The 15,752-nt window shown below is 35.0% G+C and overlaps 1 protein-coding gene across 2 annotated transcripts in view; it reads left to right on the top strand.

Moving 5' to 3' along the window:
• Nucleotides 1-3,617, top strand: part of EDIL3 (EGF like repeats and discoidin domains 3) — a 358,208-nt gene extending 354,591 nt beyond the window's left edge. For both annotated transcript variants that reach the window (XM_084881777.1, XM_084881776.1), the window contains one exon: nucleotides 2,664-3,617. In XM_084881777.1, the coding sequence (XP_084737903.1) occupies nucleotides 2,664-2,813 (150 nt within the window). In that variant the 3' untranslated portion in view covers nucleotides 2,814-3,617. The remainder of the gene's footprint in view (nucleotides 1-2,663) is intronic.
• The last annotated feature ends 12,135 nt before the right edge of the window (nucleotides 3,618-15,752 follow it).

The following is a 15,752-nucleotide window of genomic DNA, read 5'->3' as shown; positions in this document are numbered from 1 at the left end:
TCAGACATCGCTCAAGGGGTCCCAGATTGGAGAGGGTGCAGGCTGGGCTGAGGAACGCCCCCCCCCCCCCCATGCATGCATGAATTTTGTGCACTGGGCCTCTAGTAGGTAATAAGCGGACTATTGCTTTGTAAGTTGATAGTTTCTTATGGAAACGTATGCTGAAGACCAGCAATGTAAAGAAGATTATTTCTTCCCATTATTTCCTTCCCAACAAGTGACATAAGGCTATGTTTTAAATTATCATAGATTTTTTTATGAAAGTTCATGAATTTAAACTCTGTTAATCCCAAAGATATACATTAATATCTCTAGCAGGGCTATGAAATTGGATTTTAGCTTTTATATTAAATTGTAACACCACAGTGTCAGTGAAGCATTTGAATCCAATATCATATGTCAGAGAGAAATGACAACCTCTCAAGATTTGGTTAAGTGTTTGTATGGTATGTCCTGTACATGTGAACTTGTGCTAGCAGAGGCACTGTTAGTTAGTAACATATTTTATAATAATCCATAGCTAATTCCTCCTTGGTCAATGCAAGCCAGAGCATTGCTGAAGATGAAATTTTTATTATATGACTGTGAATTCAGATATGCCAGGAGAATGCACTCTCCATGCGGCATAGCTCAGTATTCTCTTCTTCAGCAAATATTTTTTCAAAAATAGCCTTTGAGATACATTTGGTGTCAAGTTGAAAAATCACTCTCCCACCAGATGTCAGTGGCACTTGTGTTTCCCCTCATAATCTTTCCATGAAACCAGCAGAGAGATTACCCCATGTTGTCTGTTGCTTCGATTAATCAGTGTCATGCTGTCTAATGCTTTAGAGAAGAATATCTTTATTTTTTTTCTTTCCAGGAAACCTTTTTGATCATGTGGGGCTGAACCAAGTGATAATAAAAGGCTGTTTTTAAAACATTCCCTTTAGTTTTAGGCTGTTCAAAAATATGGGCTAAATATTGTCATGCAATGCTGGAGGGTTTTTCCCCCTGCTTTAGGGAAATTTTACTTTCAGGTCTCCCTTTAGCTGTATATTGATGTTTTGATCTCAAATAAGAAATGAAATTGTCTTCTCATTATAAAATGCCTCATAATGTTAAAAGGGAAACCTTGAAGTGATTTTTACTATCCTAATAGCTCTAAACCAAAAGTATAAATACAAAAGTTAGAAATACTTAAATAATAAATGTCCAGAATCCATGGTTTAAAATGGCAAAATCTTTAAGATTAAACATTGTAGATGCATAAATTTCTCCAAAAGTAATGTATCATTTTATGCCATTCTTATCAGGATTCTAATGTCACCGTTTTTTTAAAAATATATTTTGATCCCCATCAGAGAACATTTTATTGGGTTTTTTTAGAGAGAAACATCAATCTATTGCCTCCTGTACATGCTCTGACCAGGGATTGAACCCCCAATCTCAGTATGTGCCTTGATGGGGAATCAAATTCCCAACCTTTTGGTGTATGGGACAATGGTCCAACCAACTGAGCCACCTGGCCAGGGCAGGGTCATAGTATTGATTCATTTATTGTGAAGCAGACACTTGTCAAAGTTATTATGAAGGTCTCTTGGGAGAAAAATGCTCAAAAGGGTTTGAAACAATGGGGGGAAAAGGAGAATAGTCATGTAATGGCAATATCTAAGAGCATATGGGCCCTGGTAATCACAACAGTATTGTATGGATCCAGGAATTAATAGAGAAGCAAAGAAATAAAAGTGTAGTTCAAAAAAATCACTGATTAGGTTGTCTCTCTTGAAGATGGATTAATCTTGCTCTCTGTGAAGAAGGGAGCAAAAAGACACTGTGATAGAAACTTGTGTTCATCAAACATCCATGTTCTCCTCTCTGCTCCCCCCTTTTCAGTTGGGCTCTCCCATCTCATTGGCCTTAATAACTGATTAAGGCCAATGAGATGTATCCAGAAATGATGCCAGCTGTTTCCATACCTTGCTCTTTCCAATATCCTGCACAATCTAGCAACCCTCTCCCGTCTTGTCCTCTGTGAGCGTGGAGGCCACGTGTTTCAGATGTGGCTGAAATTTGCAAGCAATCTGGATCTCTGCGTCACCTCTTCAAAGAGAGCACTTTTAGCACAAACTGCCTAACCAGCAGCACTCCGTGATAAAAGCAAAAAAATAAATATGTGTTGTATTTTTAAAAACTGATAGGCAGATAAAATGATAGATCAACAAATATTCCCGCGTAACACAAAAATTTTTTTTGTCTTATTTAACTCTTTAAAGATTGACAATTTTAAAATGATCATTAAAAAGAAGCTGCAGTTGGGCTGGGCTTTGAGAGACAGGAATGGGTGGGTAGGAAGGGATCAACCAAAGAACTTGTATGCACATGTGAATAACCGGTGGACACAGACAACAGGGTGGTGAAGGCCTGGGATTGGGAGGTTGTGGGGGAGGGGACTAGAATGGGGCTAGAATGAGGGAAAGAGGGGGCCATATGTAATACTTTCAACAATAACATTTTTTTTAAAAAGAAAAAGAAAGAATCTGCAATATGTTTTTAAAAACATAACATGATTAGTTATCAAATCTCACATTTGAGTAAAAAAAAAAAATTCCAAATAAGAAAATAATAAAAGTAATTCCCAAGAAGAAGCTATATGATTGATGTTCTTCACTCTCCTTTACCAGGTGTTCCAGGGCAATTTTGACAATGACACCCACAGGAAAAACGTCATCGACCCTCCGATCCACGCGCGGCACATACGGATCCTTCCTTGGTCCTGGTATGGGAGGATCACGCTGCGGTCCGAGCTGCTGGGCTGCACAGAGCAGGAGTGAGGAGACCCACACCCCACCACCGTCCTCTCTGTCCCCCTCCTCTCTATCTCCATGGAGTGAACTGTGCTAAATCTGTAGGAAACTGAATGGGGTTTTTCGTGAAAAAGTGCTCAAATTACGGTAGGCCGCAAACTGTCTTTTTAAGGAGGTCTAAGCCTGCCTTTTCAAATGGCTTTAATTTGATTTTTATTATTTAAATTTCTTAAGCAACATCACATTAACAGTGAATTACTTTTTCTCTCAGTTTCCAGAATTATTCACAATGGTTGAAATATATTAGGGAAAGAAAGTAGCAAGATTAAAAAATCTCATAGTTATCAAGTAAAAGCAAGAGTTGATAGAGCTTTTATCATCAATGCACAACCAGTTCTTATCAAAGGAATACTACAATGTTAGCAATAAGTTTTTCTTTTCTTTCTGTAGTGACTCTACATTATTCTAATTGTTTCCCTGTGCCTACCAAACACTGTCAGTGTTTATAACAGAATATTGAAGAATTTGTAACAACGCAGTACTAATCGATATTATAATTCTCATTTTACTTTTTCTAATTAGACATCATGCTATCTTTCTTTGTTCTATTTTATATTCTTTATATTGTATATTGCCTAAATGAGTTCATATTTTTCCAATTGAGTTTTTTCCTATTATTTGCCTAAAAAAACTATCATTGTTTATATATGGGACAGGATTGAAAATGGGTAGATTGATCATAATTAATATAAGTAGATTGAATATGAAGTCTATTTTTGAAGGAGGCTATATCTATGTAAATTCCAGATACTTCATTTATAAAAAAAATAATGTTACCATTTTGGAAAATAAACAAGAACAAAGTTGTATTATGTTTCTTTAAACCAAAATTTTTATCTTCACTTCCATGGTATTTATATAGCCTCATCTTTACTTTAAAATAATAGAATGCTGAAGCCTTTGTTTGTCTATTTAAAATGTTTTTAACAAATGAATGTTAACATAGTGCTGCATAGCTTGGCCAAGCATACTCATTATTTCTTTGTTCATCTCTGCACTTTCTGTGAAACCAGAATTCTATTAAGATTTGAAACTGGTGGTGGTTTCCCAGGAAAGCACATTGTGTAGTTATTTGTGAGAAGAAAAGTACTTACTAATGGCAAAGTAGTAAACCATTTTCAAGATGAAAATTGATTTCTATTTATTTTGCTTCAAAGGTCCTGAAAAATAAGCAATTATCATAACAATTTGTTATTGATAATGGAGGTTTCATTGACACATTTCTCAAATTAAAGCTCACACTGCCTCCATAAAAGTCCTCAATATCTAATTTATAAGCTTGGCAATTATTTCTTTTATAAGGCTTAGACACAGAATTATTGGGGCTTTAAATTAAGGGTCCTGGAAAAGAAAGTACAGTGTGTGTATGAAATGTTGAGGTCCTGTGCAACAATCCTAAGTTTTATTTTTTCCTTTTATAATTTTTGCTGCATAACAAAGCCACTAGAATGTTACTGTCTAGTCTGTCCATGTGTTATTAGCATTTCTTAATGATGTATATATGGAGTGATCTTAGAGTAAAGGATTTAAAGAGAAAGTTAATCATAATGGTATTTTTAATAAGAGCAAAATTAGGACTGTCTGGCCACATGTTTGTCCCATGCCCATAGACTTTCTACTTAAGGCTCTTAATACAGTTGATTTGAAGCATCTGAAATAATGACCATTTTTCAGAATCTTTCAAAAACAAAATTGTCGTGTCCTCAATATTGCTTGTAAGTGATAACCTTAAAGTTAAGAACTTAAATATTTTTAATTTGCTAAATTTTAAAGTCATGTTGCAAATAATTACTTAAGTCCAAAAATATACATATATATATATATATATATACACATATATGTATATTTTTGGACTTAAGTAATTATTCTACTTTAAAGTTTTACTGCCCCACCCATTTCTAGATGTTTTCCTTTATAAATGATGAATAATTATTCATTCTTTACCAAATGTTTTAAAAATTATAATTCTTTGTAATGACTTACTTTTTCAAAATTATTCATGGCTTCCTATGCTACTCTTGATTTAATTCTATTGATAGCTTTTTAAACAAATGTTTTCAAAGGGAATTTATTGAAATTATATTTGTTACCTTTTAGAAATACAATGAAATGAATTTCTCTTGCTTGTGCATTTCTCTCTGCTGCTTTAAATGCTCTTCACCAACCTAGCACATGAATGGGATGTTTATTTGTCCACGATACTCAGAATTCATGACAATGAAGGGATTTTGACATATGGAAATGTTACTCATTATTGGGAAGTGATCTGTAGCTTTTATGTCTCTTTCAGTGACATCAAAGTGAAGTTTTTTTTTAATTTAAAAATTATTTGAATTTACTCGATTTAAATCCACATTAAAACAACTAAAATTGCATAAGCATAATCCACAGAATTCCTTCGTATTCATCGCATTGAGTAATTATAGTATGGTAATTTCATAATCTATGAAATTAACATTTTAAACATCTCCAATTGTATCTATGTCTTATTAAAAGCATTTATCATAGCCACTAATATTAATTTAAGGATTGACTTTCTCTTTCTAATGACTTCATGAGGACTATTGTGAATTTTGAAGACTTAGGGTACTAATGATTATACCTTTGCTAGCCAGCAAATTATGAAATATAATACTGCTGGCATCTGATGTGTCAGTAAGTACAGAAATAACTAATACACAAATAACCTTTGCAAACATTCAAGCTGTGTAATATTCCAATGTTGTTGTTTTTCTTTGTATATATACTTAAATTATGTAGGATGTTGTAAAATCAGTATGACCTTGTCTAGTCTTCAAACTTAAAATAAAACTTTTGAAAATCTGGGATAATATTGGAGCAGTTGTAATTAAACACATTTTTAAGAATATACAAATTGTCTGAATATGAATGCCCATTACTCTTTAACTAGTTGCTTGGTTTATTTTTTTTCCTTTTTGTACAAGACAGTTAAAAAATACAGAAAGGTATAGAAATTACAGTAGGCTGCAAACATACATTAACATCAGCAAAACTGGCCTATCCAAAACAAAGTCATTAAAATGTGTGCATTTCTTTTTGCTCCTTTTAGCTATGAAAATTTTATGGGGATTCTAGTCATCCAAAGTCCTTTATTTACCTAACACATATTTAAAGTATGGATCTGCTTATTGTTAATCAGATGCTATTATTTCTATTGTTTTTAAGTACATGATTCTCAGTAGTATAATGAAGAGATCCAGTCAAGTAAGCAGTAACACAAGCATTAATATGTATTTACCCTTTTAACTCAATTATTGCTTAAGGATAATCATAACACTTGGCTCTTCATAAACCCTCTTTTGCCTCTCTGGAAGTCACTGTAAAATATTAAGTCTGTGTATTTCCCACTGTTTAGATATTTTCTTAGATTTTAAAACAAATAAGAAAATAACTTAAAATATTAAATCTTGACTCCTTAGATGAGCTTCAGTGGATCTCTGTAGTTCTCAATACTAACTTATAATTGTTTGTGTATTCATATATGTTCCACTGAACTGCATTTAATATGAATGGTTCAGTGGGGTTCCATTGCTTGCCTAATTTTTGCAACACAAAAATCTACAGAAGTATGCTTTTACTAAATAAAATCATTTCTATATATTGTTTTTTAATAAGACCAATAAAGAATCATGACAACATGTATACAGAGTAAACCTTCATTGTTCAACAGAAAATTTTCAACTATAGGGCTTTTAAAATTACTGATTCATGATGTAAAAATAATAGAAACAGAATTTTGAGAAGGAAAATCTGACCATGTTAAAACTTGTTTTTTTTAAAAAAAAATCTATTAAAATAAGTTCATGAATGGGAAATATTCTCTCTATAAACTAACATTTTAAAATGTTTAGCACTTCAGCTTTGAATACATGATTTGAAGTAAAGATTTTGGTAAAGATACATGAATGTTTACTGTCAGAAATGCAATGCTCTCTATTTCTCCCCTCCTGAAGGATAGTTTAAACAATATTGGCAACTGAGTTAGATGGTAAATTTATTTGTGAAAAATATTGCCTCTTGCCTTTGAGATGCAATAGGACCCTTTCACCTGAGCCGGTAAATGGAGGATTAAACCACATTGCTAGTTGAGAAATATCTGAACTACCCTGGAACAAAATGTATTGTCATTTTTCCTTTATGAAGAAAAAATACCTAGTGCAAGTACCATTTTTATCTATTGATTTTGAAGAGGGAAATAGGGTTCTTTGATTCTGTTGCAGTGAGTGGCTGTAATTTATATTGGATGTTTCAACATTGCCACCAAATAGTGTTTTCCACAGTAGGCAAGTGGCACTTACTCCAAGAGATATTTCTACTGGATGAATTTGGTAGCAGAAATGGGAGAACATTTTTGAAAAAGGCTCTTCATTTAGTTGTTTTTGCACATATTGGCAGGAGTTGCTCGAATCATTTGCAAACAGTAATGTTGTGGAAATACAGGATAGTGCATCAGCAAATGGTCACCATATTACCAGATTAGGTACTGCATATGGTAAGTGCCTCTGATTTAATTTTATTTTAATGTCCTCAAAGGCATGGGCTACCCTTTCACATTTATGTAAAATCCCCATGGCACCATTCATATGCCCACACATGGATATGTTAATAATAATGATGAATTGGGACATAAGCTCAACCTGCTGCCACTGGAAAAGAGTGGTGGCAATGAGACGGATGGTGCATTCAAACACGCCATCCCCTATGGCCAATACGGAAACAGCTTTGTGATGATTTTTATAAGCATCAGGCCAAGACACTGAGGAGAATTCATTGCAAGACAACGGGAATAAACTATATGCTTGTGACAGAAAAGGAATATTTTCAGTGATAAGAGACTTAAATGGCATGTACTTTTAAACATGAATTTACACCATTTATAATTGTTTCACATCTTAGAATATAGCAGAAATTTAAATTTAAAAAGAATAATAAGGCCTTGCCTTTTAGTAAAAGGACCACAGCAGGCAGCAGCTCTGACAGGCATGATCATTACGGCTCCTCTCAAGGCCAGTGATGTTTGCCATGTACACCCAGGAAAGAGGAATTGAATTGAGAGGTTTAAAATGGCATATGACGAAGGAAGCACGAAGTAATCAACCTGAAGTCATTTAAAGTCCTCAGTTTTCAAGTTTCTTGGGTAATAATATGGGAAAGGCTATTTTTTTTTTTTTTTAACAGCAGAAGCATCCTTCTGTGATGTGAATGTTTGTGCTTTCCGCCAAAATTTATGTTGAAATCCTAACCCCCAAAGAAGATGGTATAATAGATGGGGCCTTTGGGAGGTGCTCAGGTCATGAGGGTGGAACCCTCACAAATGGAATTAGTGCCCTGAGGACACAGCAGGAAGTCACTAGCTATGAACAAGGAAGTGCTTTCACCTGACCACGCTGATACGTTGAACTTGAACTTCTCAGCCTCCAGAAGTGTGAGAAATGCATTAATTTATGTTGTTTCTAAGTTACCTAGTGTGGTATTTTGTTATAGCAGCCTGAATGGACTTAGACACATCCCTGAAAGGAACCTGTTTTTAGTATTTTAAATAACAACAAGGGTTGTGGACTGAGACTAAGAAAGCCATGTTTAAATAATAGTAAAATGTTTTTGTAACTTCCAGTAAAAAAGAACTTTGTTGCTTAGAACTAGTATTTTTTATTGTTATTAAATACACTAAGAACTAGTATTTTTTATTATTATTAGATACACTAAGAGAGGAGTGGAGAGGAGCAGAGGGGAGGGAGAATAGGAATGAGTCCATTGTGAAAGTCTTTCATAAGACATTTTATTTCATTTATACCCCAGTATGTATGTATGTATATATATATATATATATATATATATATATATATATATATATGTGTGTGTGTGTGTGTGTGTGTGTGTGTATTCTAGGTTAGAGTATAAATTATTGTTCTTACAGGTATTAATGTTTCAAAATCCCTAAAATACAGGCACTTTTAGAACAGCTTTCAAAATGGGTGGTCTCCTAGCTACCTGATATGCTTGCTGGTGGCCATTGTGAATGTAAAGCCAGAACTAGATGGATCTTGTCAATACAAGGCATTCAAAGGCCTGGTGAGAACAGAGAATTGGTGTGGGGCTAGAGGCCCGAGAGGCTTTTTAAGAAAAATTGTGTGAATTTTTGCTCTTTGGTGGATACAGCTCTTTGCCCTTCTCCCCATAAAATGTATAAGAAAATATATTTTCCCCTACTCTATTTAATTGTATATTTTGCCTGGGAGGATGCATCCAAGTATTGAATACAGCCTTAAGGTGGGTTTGCAACACAAGCAGTGACTGCCTACAGGGTACCTGCCACTTGGGGTTCAACATAATGCAGATCCCTGTATTGTTTTGTTTCTTTGTTTTAATATGCTTTGATACCTGTTTGTTTTTAATGAATTTTTCTGCCATCACTTCTGGTTGAATAATTCATATTCTGATTCCACACACACACTCATTCTAACCTTCTAAGCCTATCTTTCAGAAACTCATACTACTAATTTCTTGGTTGAGAGTTTTCTTAAGTAAACCTAATAACAAAATCACTTATGACTCTAAATTGCAGCATTAGCTGTAATTCAGGTCCTGTAAAATAGTAAAATGTTTTCACTGTCACTGGAGGTATAAATAAAAGCAAAATTGTATAACTAACACTGTAGAAACTACTATATTAATATTAAGATTAACCAACTTCTTTTTAAAAGTCATTCTTTGAGCAAAATCTAAGCACTATTCAAGGTCCTGAAAATACAGATATGAAAAGACTGGCTTTTAGGAGCTCACAGTCTGGAGGCAGGAGGCGGGTAGACAAGAAAATAACAATTATAAAGGGCACTGTGATAAAAAAATATATATACTCTAAGTACAAAGAGGACATAAAACAGAAGCACTTATACCAGTAAATGAAGTAGGTCAGGGAAGACTCCTGGGGAAGAGGACATCTGAAATAACACCAAAACTGTCCAATTTAATATTCATGACATCTGAATCATCCAGTTTACTATCGTGACAACTCTAGGAAGAAGGGATTAATGTGTCCTCTTTGTAAGAGGAGAAACAGAAGCTGAAGGCAGTTAGGAGATATTTTCAGGTTGCAGGGCTCTCATTCATGCCTAGATCTTAGGACATCTTCATCCAGTTTAATCTTCTTTTACTTCTTTTCAGCCAAAAGGTGCTGAACCTGGGTTTCATTGCATTCTAGTACCTTAACAACAGGAGTGATTTGCCTCCAATCAAGAATGTATTCTTTATCCTGCAATTTCTCATATGGTTATGGTCCTAAGCGATTTAGACCTAAGCAATCCATGATTATTTAATATATTTGAAATAATAAATGGGTGAAGTTTGATCATCCTATGACTACATGAAGAGCCACAAATTACTGAAAAACTAATGACTACTATGAGGTACATGTTGCATTAATTTTTAAGGTGAGTAATATGCCCCAAATATCAAACCATCTGCTATCCCTAGACACTGTAAATGGCTATCCTAATGTGGAGAGCATAAGCTATTTAAATTTTCTTAAATATAAATATTTTTTATTAATATTAATATATTAATAAAAAATATTTATATTTAAGAAAATTTTAAAAATACCTTCTATAGTTTTAAAAAAAAAACAAAAAATAGGCATTTCCACTTTTTAAAAAAATTCCAAAGAAAACAAAAATCACCCATTCTTGGGTTCTAGTTTCAAATATTTAAGAGTCAACATACTCTTGCCTAGAAAGGAAGCTGAGTAGTGAATATCTTACACAGCACAGTATGGGTGATAATGTAATGTTGTGAAGGCAGCCTGCGCCCAGCCCCCAACCTGCATTTCAATGTGTATGCTTGCTAGCTCCAACCCCCTTTCCGCTTGTGTCCTAGCTACCCTTGCAAAGGCTGTTTCTCTTAATGCTTATCTTAGCAGGAGCTATAAGCCATACACAGTTCCAGGAGGAGTCTGATTGCCGGCACCAGCTGAGGTCTTGGTCACTATCTCACTCCCTCTCCCCTTACAACCAACACAGGGGCTGCAAAAGCTAGTGAAAAGTCCTGAATCCTGGTCCATGTTTGGAAGACAAAGAAACTAGGGATAAAAGGGTAAGCCACCCACATTCGGTGCTCAGATTTGGGAAACTGATTCCCCTGAGTCACAGCACCAGTACTCCTGCAAATAGAGTTTTTCCTGAATCCTCTGAGTGCCCTTGTGTGTCTTCTGGTCACTTGGTAACTTTTGCAACAATGTAAGGAACAATAAATAAATGGCATTATCCTTTTCATTCCCCAGTGACTTTTCAATTAGTAGAATTAGGAATGTAAGCAGTGACAAGTAACCTTGTGCAATCTCATGCAATCAGTAAATTAAATTTCTATAACTTGATTTAAATAGTCAAAATATCAATTATTCATCAGTGAACCTGAAAAAGCTGAAAGAATTTTTAGACAACTGGAATTAAAGGACTGCCAATTCTGAGATGCATTTGCTTACATATTTAGTCCTCCAGGTTGTAGTCATATAATATCTAAATATGTTCAAAAAAGGACAGTAGAGCCTAAGGAAGTCTTTAAAGTTATAATGGCTAATGAATCTTACTCCTAATATTTGAATTATATCCTTACTGAAGCTGAATTCACATATTTTACTAAAATCAGAAAACTGGTATTATGCTCTATTGATTTTTTTACAGAGAGGAAGGGAGAGGGATAAAGAGTTAGAAACATCTATGAGAGAGAAACCCCTACTGGAAATGTGCCCGCAACCAAGGTACATGGCCTTGACTGGAATCAAACCAGGGACCCTTCAGCCTGCAGACTGATGCTCCATCCCTGAGCCAAACCAGTTAGGGCACACCTACTCAATGTTTTAAATAATCTTCTAAAAATGTAAGGTGTCAGGCCATTAAGTCACTTTGAATGTAATGAAAAGCTCATTTACAAACCTTATCTTGTTTATCCTTTAGGAGGCTTATTTTAGAGCAGAACCTATAAGCTTGAAGGACGTTCTATTTGTAGTCTAATGTGAATGCCTTATTATCTCTAATGTATTTCTGTACAGTAAGTTATTCTGGGTCTTGGTTTGGGCAATATCCTTTTCCTTCTTAAGCACAATGTCGTATGTGTTCCTATTTTTTAAACCATTTTTACAATAAATAATGATTTGAAGCATGTGCTTCAGGTACTCTCTCATCTAGAAAATGTATTTAATGTCTATTAAAGGCAAAGCGAAGGGACCCAGGAACATATCAAGGATAAATTTATATCCAGAGCATCTGTGTGTGGTTGAGTAGGTTGTGCTATGCACAGAGCAAACAGGCCAGGGGGTATGCATGCAGGTTTAAACCCAGGCTCTTTCCACTTGGAATTTCCTGAAATCCTGAGGAGGTTTTGTGCTCAGAAAGTGGGTGTCATATTCCCACAAGAGGCTGCTTTTTCTCATTATAATTAGTATCTTATGAGGCTAGGGATGGAGGTTTGACTGGTTCCAATGTTTGCCTGCTGTTTTTACTAAATAAGGCAATCTTTGAGTACGGGAGGCTATCAATATTTTAGAGTTTTGCAATACATCTAGCATATTCTGAAAATGTCCTATTCTAAAAATAACCTAAGCATAAAAGTGGAAATGCCAGCTTTTGCTTCCATCTCCCCTCCTCTGATGGTGCAATAGAACACAAGTTGTATATAAAATGAGAATAGAAGTCCTCCTTCTATTCAATTTTTTTTTCCTTTTAAAATGGCTAGAACAATTATATTATGGCTATATTGGGCAAGTTGTATCCTGGACAGAAAAATAGAACAATAATCCAAGAATCGTTGTTATTCACTTAATACGTTTCTACTAAGTGGCTACTCACTGTGGCTTGCTTGGACTTGGGTGTCACACAATTAAGCCGACATTCTGCCTGCAATACAGAGGGCTTGTTAATAAAGTTGGAATTGGGGCACAAAAAGGCAGAATAAGGAACTGATGCAAATTGCTGCCCACTATATTATTGCATTGACATCTTTGCATAAGTGCTAGCTCCTTATTTCTGACCTTTCCTAAAGAAAATGATTTTAGCTGATGAAATATAGAATTTGCCAAGATTCACTTTTATATACTGTATTCAAAATACTTGAGTTACATTATCCTTCAAAGCATGCTCATTAGAATATTTCAGTCAAAAATGTATTCAGCCCAGAACGCAGAAAAGGTGCAGGTTGGTCCCTGATTGGGCTTATGGGAGAGGCAACTGATCAATGTTTCTCTCATAAATGTTTTTTTCTCTCTCTCTCTCTCTCATTCTCTCTGTCTCTCTCTCTTCCTCTCTCTCTATAAACATATATCCTCAGGTGAGGATTAAAAATACATTTAAAATTTATTCAATAATTCAAACAAAACTGCATATTTGTACATTTGTTCTAGTTTATGTACTATATTGCATATTACTAAACAGAGTATGGAATGAAAGACAAAGTGTTGTGCTTTTGCAAAATTGAATTGATAGCTGATTCCACAGAAACTTCCATTATAACACTCCCATAAATTAATGAGTAACTGATTTATAGTCTAAAATGATTATTATTAAAAATATTAAATATTAAAAACACATATCTATTAAGTTATCTTATAGTTTGAGTAAATATACTCCTCACAGTCACACAAAAATAAAAGCAATGGTTTCCCTATATGAGTCCAATTTCTTTCAGTTGGCATATCCTCAAGTATTCAGCATTTCTGTAATGCTGCCCAAATGAAAATGTAATTGGCCTCATCACAAAATAAAGTCCTGAAACAATAACTGTGGCTCAGCTGAAATTTACTTTGGTTTAGAGAACATTTATTAGAATAGGTTCATTCCAATGGAGTGGTTTCAGTATTATGGGTTAATTTGTAATAAAAATAGTAATCCATTTGAGAATTGTATTCTTACATCTGCTACTATTGTGTTTCCAAAGAAGGACTTAGTTATTCACAGGCTCAAACATTGACATTATTCAAGGAGTGGAAATACATAACCTTGAGCATTATTAGCACATTCTAAGTTTGGTGTTTTAAATTGCAAATTCTATTTGCAAACCTAAGTCTCCCAGTCTATCCCTAGAGAAGCACCAGGATACAGGATTCTGCCGCAAGTTTTGACAAGTGCCAACTTCTTCCATTTGGTATATATACCTTCTTTCAATTGATATACCTTCTTCCAAGGCACCCCTATGTGCAAATAGTTAATAACATGAGTGAATGAAGCTGGGTTTACTACACACCCCACCTCCACTATAACAATGAATAAATCTCTAATTTGAAAATCATAGGGACCAGAGTTCAAATCACAAATCCTCTCTATAAAGTTTACTAGGAGTTTTTCCTCTGAAAGATTTTCTTCTAGAAATACACAGTTGATCCTTGAACAACATGGATTTGAACCAATCCCCTGCAGATATAAGGGACTTTAATTAAGTCTTGGGGGTGTCAAATATTATGTGTGGATTTTTTATTGCACAGGGGTTGTACTCCTAAACCCTGTGTTTTTCTAGGATCAGCTATGCAGGTGCTCAGTAAATTTCAGGGTTTTGATGTTATAATTTTTATTTTTGTCACTGTGGCAGGCATACATTTCATAGACCACAAGCTTAGGTATACAAAATGGTACTTTCTTTATATTTCACCCATCAAAAAAAAAAAAAAAGTAATTCAGTCATTTATAAGAAAACTCAGTTACTTCAATGATTCCTAAATAATTTTATGAAATTATTAATTTCTTCTCAGAATTTCTACTTTTCCACTGCCAGTCTTTCAGCCTGGGGTTAAGCCTAAGCTGCACAGAATATAGAAGGCCATGTGAGTTAGTGGATAGGAGATGCCCACATCTCAATTTTACCTGGCATCTGCTGGATATATAGAATCACACTCTCTGTTGATGGCATCTGTGTTACTTGCACAGTGATGGTCTTTTCTGCTCCATCTTAGCCTTTACCATGACCCCTCAAGCTGCTGGCCTGTGTCCAAGCTGACAGTGAGCCCTTCTGGTGACTGGGACAATTCACTCGAATACAAACTCCATTAGGGTTTTTGTGCATTGCTAAAGCTCAGTCCGTTCTCTGGGATATTTGATGAATGAATAAATGAGTGAGAACAAACACAGCTTCTCCTGAGACTCTGTAGGAAGGAAGACATGAAGCTGTTCTCAGAACTCTCTGTGCCCTGACTCAGCCACACCCACTCTAGGCACTGAAGACCATGTAGCATAAGCACTTTTGTGAGGCTGCCAACTCCTTGAATTCTGGATTGACAGTGCGCCTAACGTTCCTTCTTTCTGCCCTTGATGGAGGTCTTCTGCATCACCAAGTGGAAGGTGGGAACTGTGAAGACCACGTACCAATACAGTGAAGCCATTCTTCTCTCCACTAGGCCGTCCCTCCCAAACTCCAAGCAAGGTGATTGTCAAGTGTAGGAAGCAGAGCTCTCCCCGAAATATTTCTGTGTGAGACCTAGACTACGGCTTTTTTACTTTAACTGGAAATTTAAAAACTTGAAGAAGGTCACGACCAAAGGCATGAAGTCCCGTGGGCAAGGGACACTCCAGTTAATAATTCCTGTATCTTTAGCCACATGCATAAACAAGAGGACAATGAACCTCTCTGAGCTTCAGTTTCCTTCCCGCTGAAATGAAGGGGCTGAGGAACTTGCAGATTGGTAAAGCATTCAGGACATTTTATTAAGTTAAAGCACAATGGATTATGACATAGTATATATTTTTATTTCTTTATTTGGAGATCATAATGAAATTGGCACTAACATATATTTAGTAACTATAAGATAAAGTATTGAAAATATATATATGAGAATTTCTAGTAATTATATTCTGTAGGGAAAAGATAAGAAAAGTTTTTTTCTATTTGCTGAAATAAATTGTCATTTTA

The sequence above is a fragment of the Pipistrellus hanaki genome (genome assembly GCF_964339955.1).
Source record: "Pipistrellus hanaki genome assembly, chromosome: 4".
In the NCBI taxonomy this organism is placed as follows: Eukaryota; Metazoa; Chordata; class Mammalia; order Chiroptera; family Vespertilionidae; genus Pipistrellus; species Pipistrellus hanaki.
The sequence above is the reverse complement of the archived record's forward strand: the minus strand, read 5'-3'. Positions and strand labels throughout refer to the sequence as shown.